Source organism: Prunus persica, chromosome G2 (genome assembly GCF_000346465.2).
Source record: "Prunus persica cultivar Lovell chromosome G2, Prunus_persica_NCBIv2, whole genome shotgun sequence".
In the NCBI taxonomy this organism is placed as follows: Eukaryota; Viridiplantae; Streptophyta; class Magnoliopsida; order Rosales; family Rosaceae; genus Prunus; species Prunus persica.
In genome coordinates this window covers 2,860,679-2,875,305 of record NC_034010.1, presented here as the reverse complement: position 1 = coordinate 2,875,305, position 14,627 = coordinate 2,860,679, and the positions used below count along the sequence as shown (strand labels likewise).

Genomic DNA, 14,627 nt, shown 5'->3' with positions numbered 1-14,627 from the left:
CTTAATGGGTGATAACAAATATTCGAGAATTCACATGACACAACCCGTTAACTTGATTGGTGGCTAATGGGTCCACCATTTTCAACACAGCCCGATAAGCCCCGACCTGAATATTGATTTAGGATTGCGAATTCATGTCATGTTAATGGATCATATACAATATTGTTTGGTCTAGATTGCGGTGGGTGCTGGGGTCTAGGGTTATTAGGGCATCTCAAAGTGGTGTTTTATTTTTATTTTTTTGGTTCAAAGTTTAATTTACCCCAAAGTTATATGACATGAAAGAAAGAGTTTGAGGACCATTAGAGTGAAAAATTTGGTTGGAGGACTAAAAGAGAATTCGGGCATAGGTTCATGGAAATTTTTTTGTTCACCACTTTAACCTAAGGTGTACCCTCATAATCCTTCTCACCACTTGACACTTGTCTATTGACATAATCATAATTAACTATTTGCTTCATATTTATGGAACTATGATTATGTTCATGTACACGTATTAAGTGTTTAGAATAGTGGTGAGAGTATACCTTGGATTAAAGTAATCATTTGGATCAAAAACCCAAATTCATTATAGGCTTCATAATCTACGTGAACGGCCGTGATTATATAATGTAATCCGGGATGGATTTGTATTCCTTGAGGAACTGAACAAAAAAAAACCTTGTATTTTAATTTCGCTTTTTTCTAGGGTAAATTGCCAAAATGCCCCCCCACCCCTGAACTTGTACCTAATTATCAATTTACCCCCTGACATTTTTGTTACAAAATTAAGGACTTGAACTAAATTTTATTCTCAATTTTCCCCCTACCGTCCAAATTTTCAACATTTCATCCAATTTCAGTTAAATGATTAAATTTTTTTTGTAAAAATTAAAGAAAAGAGGAAAAAAACAAAAAAAAGCCCTCCCCACAACCATCACCTTTCTTCTCCACCATCGCCATCAAACCTCTCCTCATCACCACAGCTAGCCCCTCATCTCACCAACCCAAAACAACTCCTCCCCATCCCCCAGCTTAGCCACTCCAATGCCAATCCAATCCTCGATTGAAATTACAGCAACCAGTGACCTAGCCTCTTCCCCACCTGCAACCCACCCTACATCCAAAAAATATAAAAGAAAAACCTATCCCTACCCACAAACCCAACCCATTCGCGCCCTTTCCCCTATGATTTTTTCCCCCTTAGTCTTAAAGGTCCATACCTCTTCACCTTACAAGTTCATTGCCCCTTCACCCAAAATCTCGACCCCAAATCGCACAACATATCAATGGATTCAAGATCTGAATAAATGGGGTTGTTTGGAGGGTGGGGCCCGATGGTTTTGGTCGCAGAGAGAGAGAGAGAGAGAGAGGGAAGAAGGGGTTTTAGTCGCTGAGAGAGAGAAGAAATGATGGATGGGTCCCACCCCTCTGTTTATTAAAATGATTTTTTTTTTTTCATTTTATATGTCATACTATTTTATTTTATAGTAGTGAATTATTTTTAACATATGAAATGCCTAATTACTCTCTTATTTAACGACAAATTAGATGAAATGTTGAGAATTTAGACGACAGGAGGGAAATTGAGAATAAAATTTAGTTCGAATCCTTAATTTTCTTAAAAAAAAAGTCAGGGGATAAATTGATAATTAGGTAAAAGTTCAAGGGGCATTTCAACAGTTTACCCTTTTTCTAATTTTGTGTTATTTTTATTTATTTATTTTTCAATTCTTGAAAAGGCAGCGTGATGAGACTGTAACAGGAGCTGTTTTTCAAACTTTATTTAAAAGAAAAGAAGAACTTGTTTGCTAAAATCCCAGTGAAGCTGTAAAGTCTCACATGACGTAAAAGTAAAACGACCATCATGACTAACCACCACCACCACCACCACCACCTCCACGCCCCGCTCCGCTCAACTCCGCAGTCTTCTTCCTCCTCGTCATCTCAGACTTTCACATCGAAGCTCCTCCTTCTCCTCACTCTCCTCCCTCTTTCGCTCGCAGCCTTAGCCTTCATTCTCCAATGGCGCGGTGGCATCCCCGATCCCACCACTCGGTGGTCCCCACCTGGTTCCCATCACCTCTTCCCCGGCATGGACGCCTCTCCTCTCTCCTCCGCCGTCGTTCACTCCACGCCGTCCGATTGCCTCAGCCTTGGCCGTTCAGCCTCGCCTTCGTTTCCCTACTATCAGAATTGGAAGTTTGATTCTGTGTCCAATTTGAGACCAAAGGTGTGTTCTTTCTTCTTCTTTCTTTTTGGATTTGAGGTTGATCTGGTAATGGGTTTTGCTTGCTATAGATTTGGGTTTAGTGGGTTTTTGCTGCTGTATTCGAAAATTCTGAGTGGTCGTACAGTTTGATGCCAAAAGCTTTGTTACTTTGTGAAATTGGCGACGTCTGATCTGTATCTGGGTTTAAGATTACGGGTTCTAGATTTGTTTTGAGGCTGTTTATATGTAGTGAGCCTTTTTTTTAAGAAAGGATAAAGGAGTTGTGCCAATCTTGCATTTCACTTTTTGCTATAAGTTTAGCTCTTTTAGATATTTTTTGGTGCAATGCTGTTTGGCTAATAGATCCTTTTTCTCATGCTGGTATGCTCATGTTTGAAAATGGATCGTCTGCCCAATTGGTGCTAATGTTCTCAGTTCATGGGTCATAGATGTTTTCTTTATAGTTTTTTGTTTCTTTTTTTGTTTTTTGTGTTTTTTTTCATTGATTGGTTGAACAGTTTTTGGTGTGTACTAGGTGTTGAGAATTCACACACAATTCCTAGCCCAAAGATCGCAAAAACAACCAAGAGAATAAAATGAAGAAAGCAATCAATCACACAACACACAAATTACGAGGTTCACCCTGGTTTGGGCTAATGAAGACGATCCAGCAGAAAGATGGTAAAATTACAATGTAGGGGAGATAGCCTCTTCCCTCACACTCACAAGTAATTTCACTCATCTCAACCCCAGTACACCCAAGAAACTGACTCTCACACTCTCAAAGTTTTTTCTCTCACTCGGTATGCCACAACCCTATAGGTGAAATCTTCAAAGCCACTAGACATATATTGATCACGCCCTTTGATCACACACCACGGAGACTAACACCATAAGGATATACTTATAGTCTCCCTTTCAAAACCCTAGTTTCACTAGAGCAAGTTACCCTAGCTCAATAGAACTAGGAATCCAAAAACATACCCTAATAGGACTCAAAATCGAAAAAGGAAACATAATCATGTGCAGAGCCGACCTGTCGCCAGTTGGTTTGCACCGAAAGTTACCTAACTTTAATACCGACTGGTCGCCTTTTGTCTCCGACCAGTCGTCGGTTATCCTCCATGCCTTTGACAACTAATTTGAGCCGCTATCCCAACACTAGATGTGATTTGTTGGTGGTGCATTGGTCAAGCAATAGTTTTGTTGCGGAGAATCTAGGAACTAGCAAGTTTTTGTTATGGATTTTGAATTCTCTCTTGTCAGACCAGAGCTTTTGATTTTTCACTTGAACCATGGACCCTTGGATTGTTAAATTGTTTTTCAGAGCTAGTTAATGCAGTAAGTTGCTTCAATAATTTGAGGCGAAGCAAACACAGATCAGCTAAAGCTAGAACAGAGGTAACCGAAAATAAATAAAAAACCAAAAGCTTACAATAGAAGTGAATATTGTTGCAGCGTAGTAGCTGCTCTTCACTGGAGATTATATATGGTGCTTGAGTTTCCATATCATCATCTCAATCGTGAAGCACTTTCTGTTCAAATGCCGTGCAATGTGAACCAACTTCATCCGTATTCTGGAAACCTCAACTTAACCTTGCTTTCCAAATAGACTTGCCTGACTTGTTAATAGAAGACACTATTATATATGCTTAAGACTTGCAAAGATGGGTTTTCCTTTTCTTCTTTTTTTCCCCCAAATTGAACCCACTGTGCAGGCCCTGCTCTAGAGATCAAACATTGACAATGGCATGTCAAGTGATTCTGCACAGCCTAAGAATATAGGAAATATCATAGTTCTTCAAATCATGGAATGTAATGAAGAATTAGCTACAGCCATTTAATGAGTGTTAAATGTCGTTCGATGTATAATCATGAGCAACTTGGGTATTCAAATAGATAAAGGTAATGCGATTCTTTGTTTCATTGACAACCTGTTCTGCAGACTTGCAGTGAGAACATATGATAACGTTGCCGTTTACATATTAGACTTTATATGGTACCAGTATATAGGGTGAATGGTTGGGTAGTAGAATTTGATTTTATGAATCAGGTATCATTAGGACTTTCCTGTTCTAGTTATTTATGAGTACTTATTATTAATATCAGGAAAGCAAACATTTTGGTGGAATGAAGTTTTCCTCTCTTAACAAGTTAGTTTTGTGTGCAGATATGTATTACTACGAGTACTTCAGCTGGCTTAGATCAGATTTTACCATGGATGTTTTATCACAAGGTCATTGGAGCTACTACCTTTTTCCTTTTTGTGGAAGGAAAGGCTGCATCTCCCGAAGTAGCTAAAATTCTGGAGTCCATTCCTGTGAGTTAAAATATACTTCACTCTGACTGCTTATCTTCTTCAAATGCATTTCTACTGTTAGTTCTACTGTGCTTAATGTTGTGAAATTTGTCGAGGATAAATTTTGTGGTACTTTCAGGGAGTAAAAGTGATATACAGAACAAAACAGCTTGAGGAGCAACAAGCTAACAGGTTAGTTGATTTTGCCGCCATTCTTCTTGGACTTTATGCTTACTGTTAATGTAATCTTCTGTTATTATTACGATTCCTGTCGGTTGTGATTAATCTTCTGTATATCTATCTCTTTTGTTGTTTGGTAGATGCACGCACACACACACACACACACACACACAATCCGCCTTTGGGATGGATAACCGCTCTGTGGAGACCCACATAATTCAGATGGCCCCTCTGGCCGTTCAAATTGCACTGAAAAAAAGAGCAAAACATGCCTGTTTAGGGCTTAGCTTTTAAGTTTTGACTCCCGAGTTTTGGGCTACTAAAGAGTCCTTAAAGTTGAGAGTTAAAATTTAAAACCTAACCTGAAAATTGATTCTACACCAATAAACCTTGGCGGGAAATGGATAAAAAACTAAAAAATAGATAAGTGAAACATTGCGGTGCTTTTTGAACAGCAAGCACAGCTGTCCAAGTGGAGGTCATATCAGCAGTGTGGTTATCTGCTTCTAAGAAGAATTCTATTTTCATTTTCGCTGAAATCACTTGTATTTTATGCTTCTTGTTTTTGGTACCATCAGCCGAATTTGGAATGAGACTTGGCTGTCCAGTTTCTTTTACAAACCTTGCAATTATGAGCTATTTGTGAAGCAATCTCTCAATATGGAGATGGCTATTGTCATGGCAAGGGTATGAAAGATTTTTCTCATATTACTGGTTCCTATGTTGTTAGTTTTATCTTATGATAATAGGTTTTGTTGATTTATTTCTTTTTTATCTGCTTGGAACTTTCTCGTGCATACAAAAATATCAGGATGCTGGAATAGACTGGATAATTCATCTTGACACGGATGAGTTACTGCACCCAGCTGGTGCCAAGGAGTATTCTTTGAGGCAGTTGCTGCTTGATGTGCCTAGGAATGTGGATATGGTTATTTTCCCGAACTATGTATGTGAAATTGTTTAGATACTTTGGGACATGTAAAGATGATCAAGCATGCTACTCTTGTTAATTTCTTGTATTGGCTCCTGTTTCAGCCCTGGTGCTTTTACTCAGTGATTTAACTAACTGTGCTTATTTTTATTGAGTAGGAGAGCAGTGTTGAACGCGATGATATTAAGGAACCTTTTACTGAGGTGAATTTCCTCTATCGTCCATCATTCTTGCCTTTTTTATTTGGTTAAATAGACTTCACTATATCTCTAGAGTTCAACAATCAATAGAGTGATATTTGTTATTCTATATGGGTCTTTAGATAGTAAAATATGGTATATAGCATATGTTGCTGCCTGTTCCTTCATCATGCGTACCATAACTTTGAATTTGTGATGAGTTCCTAACCTTATCCTTACTCTTAGACTTACCATGCTGGGAAACAGTATATTGTTGCCCAGTTAAACTTTGCAAGGACAAAGTTGTTAAACACACACATGCACACTTGGTGCCAATTTATATAATAGGAAATTTGGTTTAGGTCACAAATAGTTTTTAAATTTGGAAATGCAAGGATCCTATTTTCTTTTCTGAGTCTAACCAATAGTGGTTTATGTTATTTTAGTTTTAGATCACAAGTCAACCAAATTTTGACTTTTGGAAAGTCAAAATTGTGGCATTTTGTATTATTTTATAATCCTTTTTGGTGTTTTAGTTTAACTTTAGTTTGACTTTTCAACTTTGATCTAAAACTAAATGCAAAAAACCATTTCTGATCATTTCCTAATATCGAAAATACTTTTTTACCAAAACCAAATTAGGCCTTTATATAATCCGAATTAATGGATCTGATATCAGCTATGTTGTTTTAAATGTTTACCCAAGAACGTGAAATGATTCCAACTTTTTAGTAAACTTGCTATTACCTTGATCTGCCTTGTTTTCAAATCTAGACAGAAAGCTTTGAAGTTAACTTGTTATTAGTTCAATAATGGCATAGTGTTTGTAGAGAAGTAGGCAACTGTGGGATTAGGAGAAGTAATATATAGGATATGGAGTGTGCTGCATAATGAAGCGGTAGTCACGAACCTTACTACAAATAAATCTATCCTGGTTGATTTTTGAAAATGCTGCACATCATCTCTATTTTACTTTTCAATTAGCATTCATATATGGTCTTTGATCTATGTCTTGCTCTTGTATCTACACAAGCAGGTATCCATGTTTAAGAGGAATTATGACCATGTACCAAAAGATACATACTTTGGCATGTACAAAGAATCAACTCGTGGCAACCCAAACTATTTTTTGACTTATGGAAATGGGAAGTCAGCTGCTCGAATCCAAGACCATCTCCGTCCTAATGGTGCACACAGATGGCACAATTATATGAAAACCCCGAAGTACTGTAATTTTATATGGAAAGAGTAGTGTTTTTTTTATTGAACTTATTCATCCCAGTAATCATATTTCTTGTAATTCCTTTTAGTGAGGTCAAATTTGAAGAGGCTGCTGTTCTACACTACACATATGCCCGATTTTCAGACTTGACTTCTAGACGTGATCGGTGTGGCTGCAAGCCAACAAAGGAAGATGTGAAAAGATGCTTTATGTTGGAATTTGACAGATCTGTGAGTTCAATGCTTTGTTTAGATCTTGTTAAACTCTTCCACTTGCATTACAGTATCATCAAGCACATGATATAACTGGTTAAGTTTATAAAACTAACTAGTTGTTCCATACGGAAGAGTTGTATAATGTGACCATGATAGGCACTAACTATAAAGGGTCCAATATAGAAAGGGAAAGTTCACAAGGGATACTTATACAACTGGTTGGAAGAAATTTGAGGCCTAGGAGAGGGTAATGTGGCAATAAGATGAGTTGCTGTTATTAATCTGATAAGTTCGGAAAAAGTTTGTCAGTCATGGCAATTTACTTCTTGTATGTGGTCGTTTTCATTCAAAGCAGTCAAGGAGGCTATTTGGATTAACTTGGGATCTAGTGGTGACTGTCAAGTTTAGTTGTTTATAGAAATAGAATTCTTGAAAATTTGAAGCACATTCTTATTGATTGAGCTGTTTTTTGGATAATTAAAAAGCAATATAGTTTTGTTATTTTCTGACTTCAAGCGTAATCTTACAGCGAGGCATATATGGCATAGTGACTTTCTACTGAAATCATTTAGCAGATTTGGCTAATATTCTACGAATTTGTAAATAGAATTTGGACTTGTCTTTTCCCTTCTATTTCCCCTTTCTTTTGGTAACAATTAAAATAGCTGCCAGCTCTTGAGTGCTTTTTCGTTGCATTTCATTATGCTAACTCTTTCATATACTAACTAACAATTAGCATTTCAGGCATTCATAGTTGCTTCGACTGCAACCAAGGACGAAATGCTGAAATGGTAAAATCTTCTGCGCAAGTTATTTTGCTTATTTTCATCCTCTTTTAAAATTTGAGTTGTATTAATTCAAATGCTTTATATTTTGGAGAGAACTGTTGGAATTAGCTTACTCTTCATTATTGATAATCCTTTATTGTGAATTAATGTTTGAGCTTGGCTTCTATTCTAGGTACCATGAACACATTGTATGGGATGACAAAGACATAAAATTGAAACTTTTGAGAAAAGGCATTTTGACTCGAATATATGCTCCCATGGTAAGCATGTTTACCAATATTCTTCGCCACAAAAAATTTAATTCAAAAGAGATACAAAAGAATCTAACTAGTGGTCACAATTTTTTTTTCATAGCTGATATATCTAGTGCAGAAGACACATTTGAAGTTGACTAGTAATGAAAAATTTACTGTAATTGTATTTTTGCATAATGTGATACATTGTAGTTGTATTTTTATTTAATGTGATGGATGAAGTCTGGAAAAGGTATAAGTAGACATATATTTAACTTTTCTTTTGGCTAGTAATGAAAGACTGTCATATCAAGTGTTTATATCATGCAGTTGTACTAGACCTTTTATAATTTAATTTGCTGAAAATAATGTATATTACAATAGATAGGGCGTAAGTGGTTAATAATCAGAGGGAAAGAGAGGAACGAAAGTAAAGGAGGAAGTTAATTTGATAGTGGGAAGTGGGTTATCTTTATCTATGAGCTTCAAATAATTCATATTAATTTTTAGCTGCTTATTTATAATTGAAAATGATCAACTCATGTTAATAGTGTAATTAAATTCTGATGAAAATATTTGACAAAGCTTCAAAACTTAAGGTCCACGAACACAATTGAGTTGGTTTTATTTATTAGTGTAGATATATATCTGAATCATTTTAAAAGATATCCCTTGTTGTACATCTCAGGCCATAATACAAGGACTACGGGAGTCGGGAGTGTTCAGCTCTGTTATTGCATCTGCCCCAACAGCCCTCTCAAAAGAAAAGTTTTTGTTGACAATTGATAGTAGTAACTCTTCTAGAGCTACTGCCTCCCAATCTCTCCCATCGAGGAAGATTGGCAGAATTGGAGAGAGTAAGGCTACTATCAGGAAGGCCTTGGAAGTTGACGCAGCTGAATTTGAAGAAGCTGCTGTTCCACCATTGTCGCCACCCGGAATGGATGACAACCATCTCAGTGTACGAGTGTAATAAGGTCTCTTAGTGTGATTGCTTCTTCTTCTTCTTCTTCTTCATAGTGTGAATGGACAGGTTAATAGGTAAGTTTCAAATATAGCTGTAATTATTCTTGTTTAATTTTTTATTAGTCAGACAGAAGATTCTCATGTGACAAGTCTAGCTTTTTGGCAAATGTTATATACATTGAAATTCTACAGATATTTCATTATAGACGTTGAAACTCTATATGAAGATTTTGTTCACAATTCAATGCATAAACAAATTAAGTTGCATTATTAGTACCATCTTCATTCTTTATAAAATTATGTATTAACATAAATGTGATTAAGAAACAGGAATTTTTTTTTATAGCTCAAACTTATGCAAGAAAAGCTGCATGTCCAATGTTTCATCCAAGCTCCGACCATTTACTTGTTGGTCTAACATCGCTTCTTAGTGGTAAAACTTCAAGTGCACCTGCTCGCAATCACTTTAGTTACAAGCTCTTTCCTCTCAGTATCATTCTAATATATCTTGAATATAAAACTGACACGGTTCAAAACTAGATGCAATGAAAAGGGTGAATAATTTCTTTGTAACTTTTCCTGATTTAGCAAAACAAACAAGAAGCGAAAAAGAAAGGAAAAGGATCTAAGTCGAGTTATCCTATTCTATGTTCACAAAGAATTTTGAAGGGTTTTTGCTAATTTCATATAACCGAAACGTTTTCATCCTCTGGTTCATCCACAGCGGCCCCCTGCTGCACTACAAGAATGGATGCGTTAATTGCAAAACTTGTAGTCAATAATGCTTCCCCGAGAGGTCCCAGCTGATCGTCAGTCTGGCTCAAATAATGATCCGAAAATGCCTTCGCTGGTGATGTGCTTCCATGCCGTCTTCCCACTATGTACAAGTCATATTCACCCTCCAACTCCCTTATGAGATTCAGAATTTGTTCCCAGCTATTCACAGACTCCTCCAAGAATTGTATGTTGGGGTTGTGCTTGGACTTCAGCCTAAACTCGTCCACGTACAACTCGTCTATTTGCTTCTCCCTCCCACTGTCTTCCATTACCTTTGGATCAGTTTCCTTATTGTTGTTGCCTTCGTTGTTATTTGGGGTAACGATAAACCGTACAACCTTTAAGTTAACCCTCGGATTTCCTGCCATCCTCCATGCATACGTTAACGACTCGCGGTCATCTGCCCCTCCGATGAAGAACATGGCGAAGTGGCGGTAGGCCTGGGAGGCGTCCTTGTAGGATTCGGTCATATGGGACATACTAAGCCCGCGGTCGACAAAAACCGCCACGGAGCACGGGGCCTTTTCGATCACGTTACTGTTGATGCCCTTCAAACTAGGGTTGGCATCCTCCATGGCGCCATCTATATTAGCTTGCATGTGGAACGGGATGATTATGAGGTTGATGCACTTCTCCTCGGCCAGATTGCATATGTCCTCGTGCATGGTGTTGTAAGCTGAAACGGTCGTGAGTGCTTGAACATAAACGTTTGCTCTTCCCTTGGCGTAGCTTTCAAAGGCATTTCTAGAGGTGAATGGCTCAGGTTGTGCCTCGGTGTTGGCCCAGGTGTGATTTGTGTTAGCTTTACAAGCGTCATGCACGATGAGCATGGCCGAAGCTTGACCGGTGAGCTCCACGAGTTGGACGGCGAAGACGTAGATCCAGGATTGTCGGGATGGATTTGAAGCCTCGAGGAGGTCTACAATGCCGGAGACGTTAATGGAGGTGTGGGTATACGTGAGGATTCGAAGCTCGGTATCAGGTTCTAAGCTTTGTATGTTCCTGATTTTGTATTGTGCGGAAGCCCTCGTGGTCTTGTAACCCAGGGCTAGGAAGGGTCCAACCGGAACCGTCATTAGCCAAATTGCACTCATCATTACTGCAAACGTTCGGTGGTCCAAGACCTATAGACATGATGCACCATACAGATATGTAATTAATTAACACTAGGATGTTATCAGATTATGAATTCGAACAATTGATTGATCAAGTCAATTCTTGTCTGAATATGTGTTGTTTAGAATCATATATATCATCAGTTGAAAAAATAACGTTTGATGTCGTATTAACTTATTAACTAGTTTATGAAATGACGAGTGAGATAGAATATAGTACTTACTTGTAGGTCCTTAGCAGAGTTGAGAATGATGAGTCCCAATAATCCTTTAGTGTTCATGAGTATCCCAAGAGTAAAACTGTCCCAAGGTTGAATTTTGTGGATTAAGGCGACGAGAAAGGTTGTGAAAATCTTAGAAGCGGAAGACAGAACGATAACCACCATGACACGGCACGCGTGAGCTGCACCGTAGGGCACTTGGTTCTCAACGTCCTCATAAACAACATGTCTGAAATCGGTCCTTAGCCCGACGAACAAGAAGAAAAGGGGCATCATGAGCAGATACACATAGTTTTGGATCCTCTGCATCACCATCTTCTTCATCTCTCCCTTCTTGGGCATGATGGCTCCCAACACGAAAGGCCCGACGATGAAGTGGGACCCACATGTTTGCGTTATGAACCCGAATACCACGACACCGAACAGGACAAAGCACACGTTGAGGTCCATATCGTTATTATTATTCTTTTTGTTCTCGGTAAATTTGCAGCGGATTGCCCACAAGAGAGCAGGCCGAAGAACAAAAACACAGACAACTACAAAGGCCACGGTGGTCGCAAACCCGCGCCACCCGGCCGCAGTCATTACCGACATGGTCACGACAAGAAGAAACCATGAGCATAACTCGGCAATGACGGCGGCGGATAGGGCAAGCCGACCGACCTCAGAATGGAGGAGTTTGAGGTCGGCGAGGATTCGAGCTAGGTCGAGGAAGCTGGTGGTGGCGAGGGTAATGCCCCAGACCAAGGGCCCGTACCTGGTGGGCCTTTTGCCCTTGTACTTCCAGCGAGAGTCGTCGCCAAGAAGAAAGTAATGAAGAGCCGCGCCGAGGGGGACAGTGACTATGAGGCCCGCGAGGGCAATGCTCAGAGCCTTCTTCCCAGCACGTTTTACTGGTTTGAAATCAAGCTCTAAACCCACCATGAACATGTAGTAAAGGAGGCCCAAGCTTGCAATTGTTTCTATTGTCAAGAAGTTGTGGAAAGGAGCTATGTAAGCGCGAGCAAAGCTCATACCGCCGATAACAGATGGACCCACTAGCACGCCACCCTCACAAAATTAAAAAAAACATACAGTCCCCTTTAATTGAGCAATTCCTCACAAATAGAGGTTATTTGATTGTCGACCAATTTGGTTGATATGTTTTTTCTTTTCTTTTTACAAGAATAATTCCTAATGGAGATTAAGAAAAAAGTTGGTTGGGATAATCAAACTACAATGGTGCAATTCACTCAACAAATGGTATTTCAAATGGTGTTCATTAATGGATGCATATTGCGGCTAGAACTTCCATGTCACGGTTGAAAATGCACTCAACAAATTATACTCTATTCTTATTTTATAAGAATCAACACATATAACACGCTTACACAGATAATAATAACAAACGAACAGTTGCGTTAGCATATCTTTCCGAATATGGATGAATAACACAATTTTAAGATGAAAATCCTATTGAACTCACTTTGTACGAAAGTAGATTTAAGTTTTTTTTTTTTTCGCATTTATATAAGAAGATATGACATTTCAATATTCATAAGAGCTAAGACTACTTACAAGAATATCAGCGACAATACGAGGCTGGTGCAGGGGCTTGAAGGCAACCATGAGAATGCGAGTGACGAGCATGACGATGACCAATTGGCTGTTGAGCGATGGGAGAGATCTGTCGGTGGGGGTTTCGGCATGCCAAAAATCTCCTCTCATGAAAACTGTCATATTATAACATACCCGCGCTGTCGCATCTCCTGATCCTGGTGGACTCATTGATATACTCTTATCTATTTACTTCTTTGATTCCTCCTTCGTACGACGACGTCGTCTTCTTCTTCTTCCCTTTACATATGCCTCCCTTGTTTCCCCAGCTACAAAGAAAAGTAAATTCACCAGAGAGAAATGTATATATATATATATATATATATATATAGGTGAAAGGCCCTGCCCTAAACGTTTCTCTCTGTTTTGTACAGCTTTTCATTTTCAGTTATACACCAGCTCTACATAACCAACTAATTTAAACCATCTTTACATGTAACCAACTAACCATTTTCAATTTTAATAAGTTACTCTTCTTTTTTTTACTGTCTCCTTCTCTCTTATTTTCATTGAATCTCATCCACTCAAGCTAATTTAAATGAAATCTAATGGTGGTCGCTTTATGTGGTAAGATCTCTTGTAATTTTTATTTTATTTTATTTGTTTCCAACGTCATTTAAGTTGAAAGGATCGAACGTTTTCACCTTTTAAGTAATTTTCTTAACTGAAAAATAAACCTTTGGATTTTGTTTGATGAAGTAAATATGGTTTTTGAATTCTGAGGGAATAAGATGAAAGGAGGGAGAGTTAAGAAAATGACATCTTCAAACTTGAAACTAACACTTGGAATGATAAATTCGAATGAGTTAATTGAATGTGCTCCTAAGTTAAAATTTATAGGGAATGTCAGAAAATCTAAATTAAGGATACCTCTAGGAGCTCGGAGAAGAGAGAAATGAACTCCTAATAACTCTCTATCATTAATGATTAATAATTTAATACTATTTTAAATGAATTTATTACTAATTTAAAATCAATTGGTGACGTGGAGCACGTGTAATCGTTGGGCTTTCACACGTGGGGTAACTAGGCTCTGATATCATGAAGGAAGTTGAGGTTCCATCCCAAAACCAATTGGCAATGAGGAGAGTAATACAACTCCTTATAAGCCCTTGCTAGATTTCTCAACTTTCTAATGTGGGACTTTTTACCTTCACATTCTCACAATGTATAGTTAATGTGCTGTTTTGGTGTTGGTGCTCTACAAGTATAGGAGATTCTTTGTCGGGTAAAGAACTATGATGTCGAATACAAAGCTGATATTTTGGATCGTCATAGGAAGGCTTCTTTGCCGTCTAATGTGGTCCGGTGCCAACAGCCGCAGACTAGGTATTTTAAATTAAATGTTGATGTTGCGGTGGATTTGAATGATGGATCCCACGGAGTTGGTATCATTGTTCGGGATTCTGATGGGGACCTTGCTGGTGCGGTGGCTATGGCTGCGCCTAGTATGCTCTCTGTGTTGGTCAGTTAATCTACTTCATAATGAATTGTTGATGTCTAAACCCTTTGAGCTGGAAGCATTTGAGCTGAAAGCATTTGGGCTGAATGCATTGGAGCTGAATGCCTTTGGAGCAGAAGTTACTCAGTCGTTTTATGTTACAGTCTATGAACTTTAGTTTCTTTTAAATTTTTTTTCTTTTCTGTCTTAATGTAATTTGAGCCCTTGGATCATAGTCCAAGTGATCTCTTAGCTAGTCTAGGATCTAAGCAT

At 38.3% G+C, this 14,627-nt stretch overlaps 2 protein-coding genes across 2 annotated transcripts; one reads left to right on the top strand and one right to left on the bottom strand.

Annotated features, from left to right (window-relative positions):
- Positions 1,753–9,474, top strand: LOC18785912 (glycosyltransferase-like KOBITO 1). Its single transcript, XM_007218928.2, has 11 exons — positions 1,753–2,212; positions 4,362–4,511; positions 4,630–4,682; positions 5,249–5,357; positions 5,482–5,616; positions 5,760–5,804; positions 6,817–7,004; positions 7,091–7,232; positions 7,962–8,008; positions 8,178–8,265; positions 8,927–9,474. Exons 1-11 carry the CDS (start codon positions 1,847–1,849, stop codon positions 9,209–9,211), a joined length of 1,608 nt encoding a protein of 535 aa, XP_007218990.1. The 5' UTR covers positions 1,753–1,846; the 3' UTR covers positions 9,212–9,474.
- LOC18786156 (cation/H(+) antiporter 15) lies at positions 9,888–12,331 on the bottom strand. Its single transcript, XM_020556668.1, has 2 exons — positions 11,321–12,331; positions 9,888–11,105 (listed from the first exon to the last, which is right to left on the bottom strand). Exons 1-2 carry the CDS (start codon positions 12,329–12,331, stop codon positions 9,888–9,890), a joined length of 2,229 nt encoding a protein of 742 aa, XP_020412257.1.

What these genes read in the sequence shown, in the direction of transcription:
- LOC18786156 (XM_020556668.1), bottom strand. Translation starts at nt 12,331, where the DNA reads ATGAGCTTTGCTCGCGCTTACATAGCTCCTTTCCACAACTTCTTGACA. An exon ending in ACTCTGCTAAGGACCTACAA is followed by an intron (nt 11,106 to 11,320) that starts GTAAGTACTATA and finishes TCATGTCTATAG; the next exon opens with GTCTTGGACCACCGAACGTT.
- LOC18785912 (XM_007218928.2), top strand. Translation starts at nt 1,847, where the DNA reads ATGACTAACCACCACCACCACCACCACCACCTCCACGCCCCGCTCCGC. An exon ending in AAATTCTGGAGTCCATTCCT is followed by an intron (nt 4,512 to 4,629) that starts GTGAGTTAAAAT and finishes TGGTACTTTCAG; the next exon opens with GGAGTAAAAGTGATATACAG. An exon ending in TGTTGGAATTTGACAGATCT is followed by an intron (nt 7,233 to 7,961) that starts GTGAGTTCAATG and finishes TTAGCATTTCAG; the next exon opens with GCATTCATAGTTGCTTCGAC.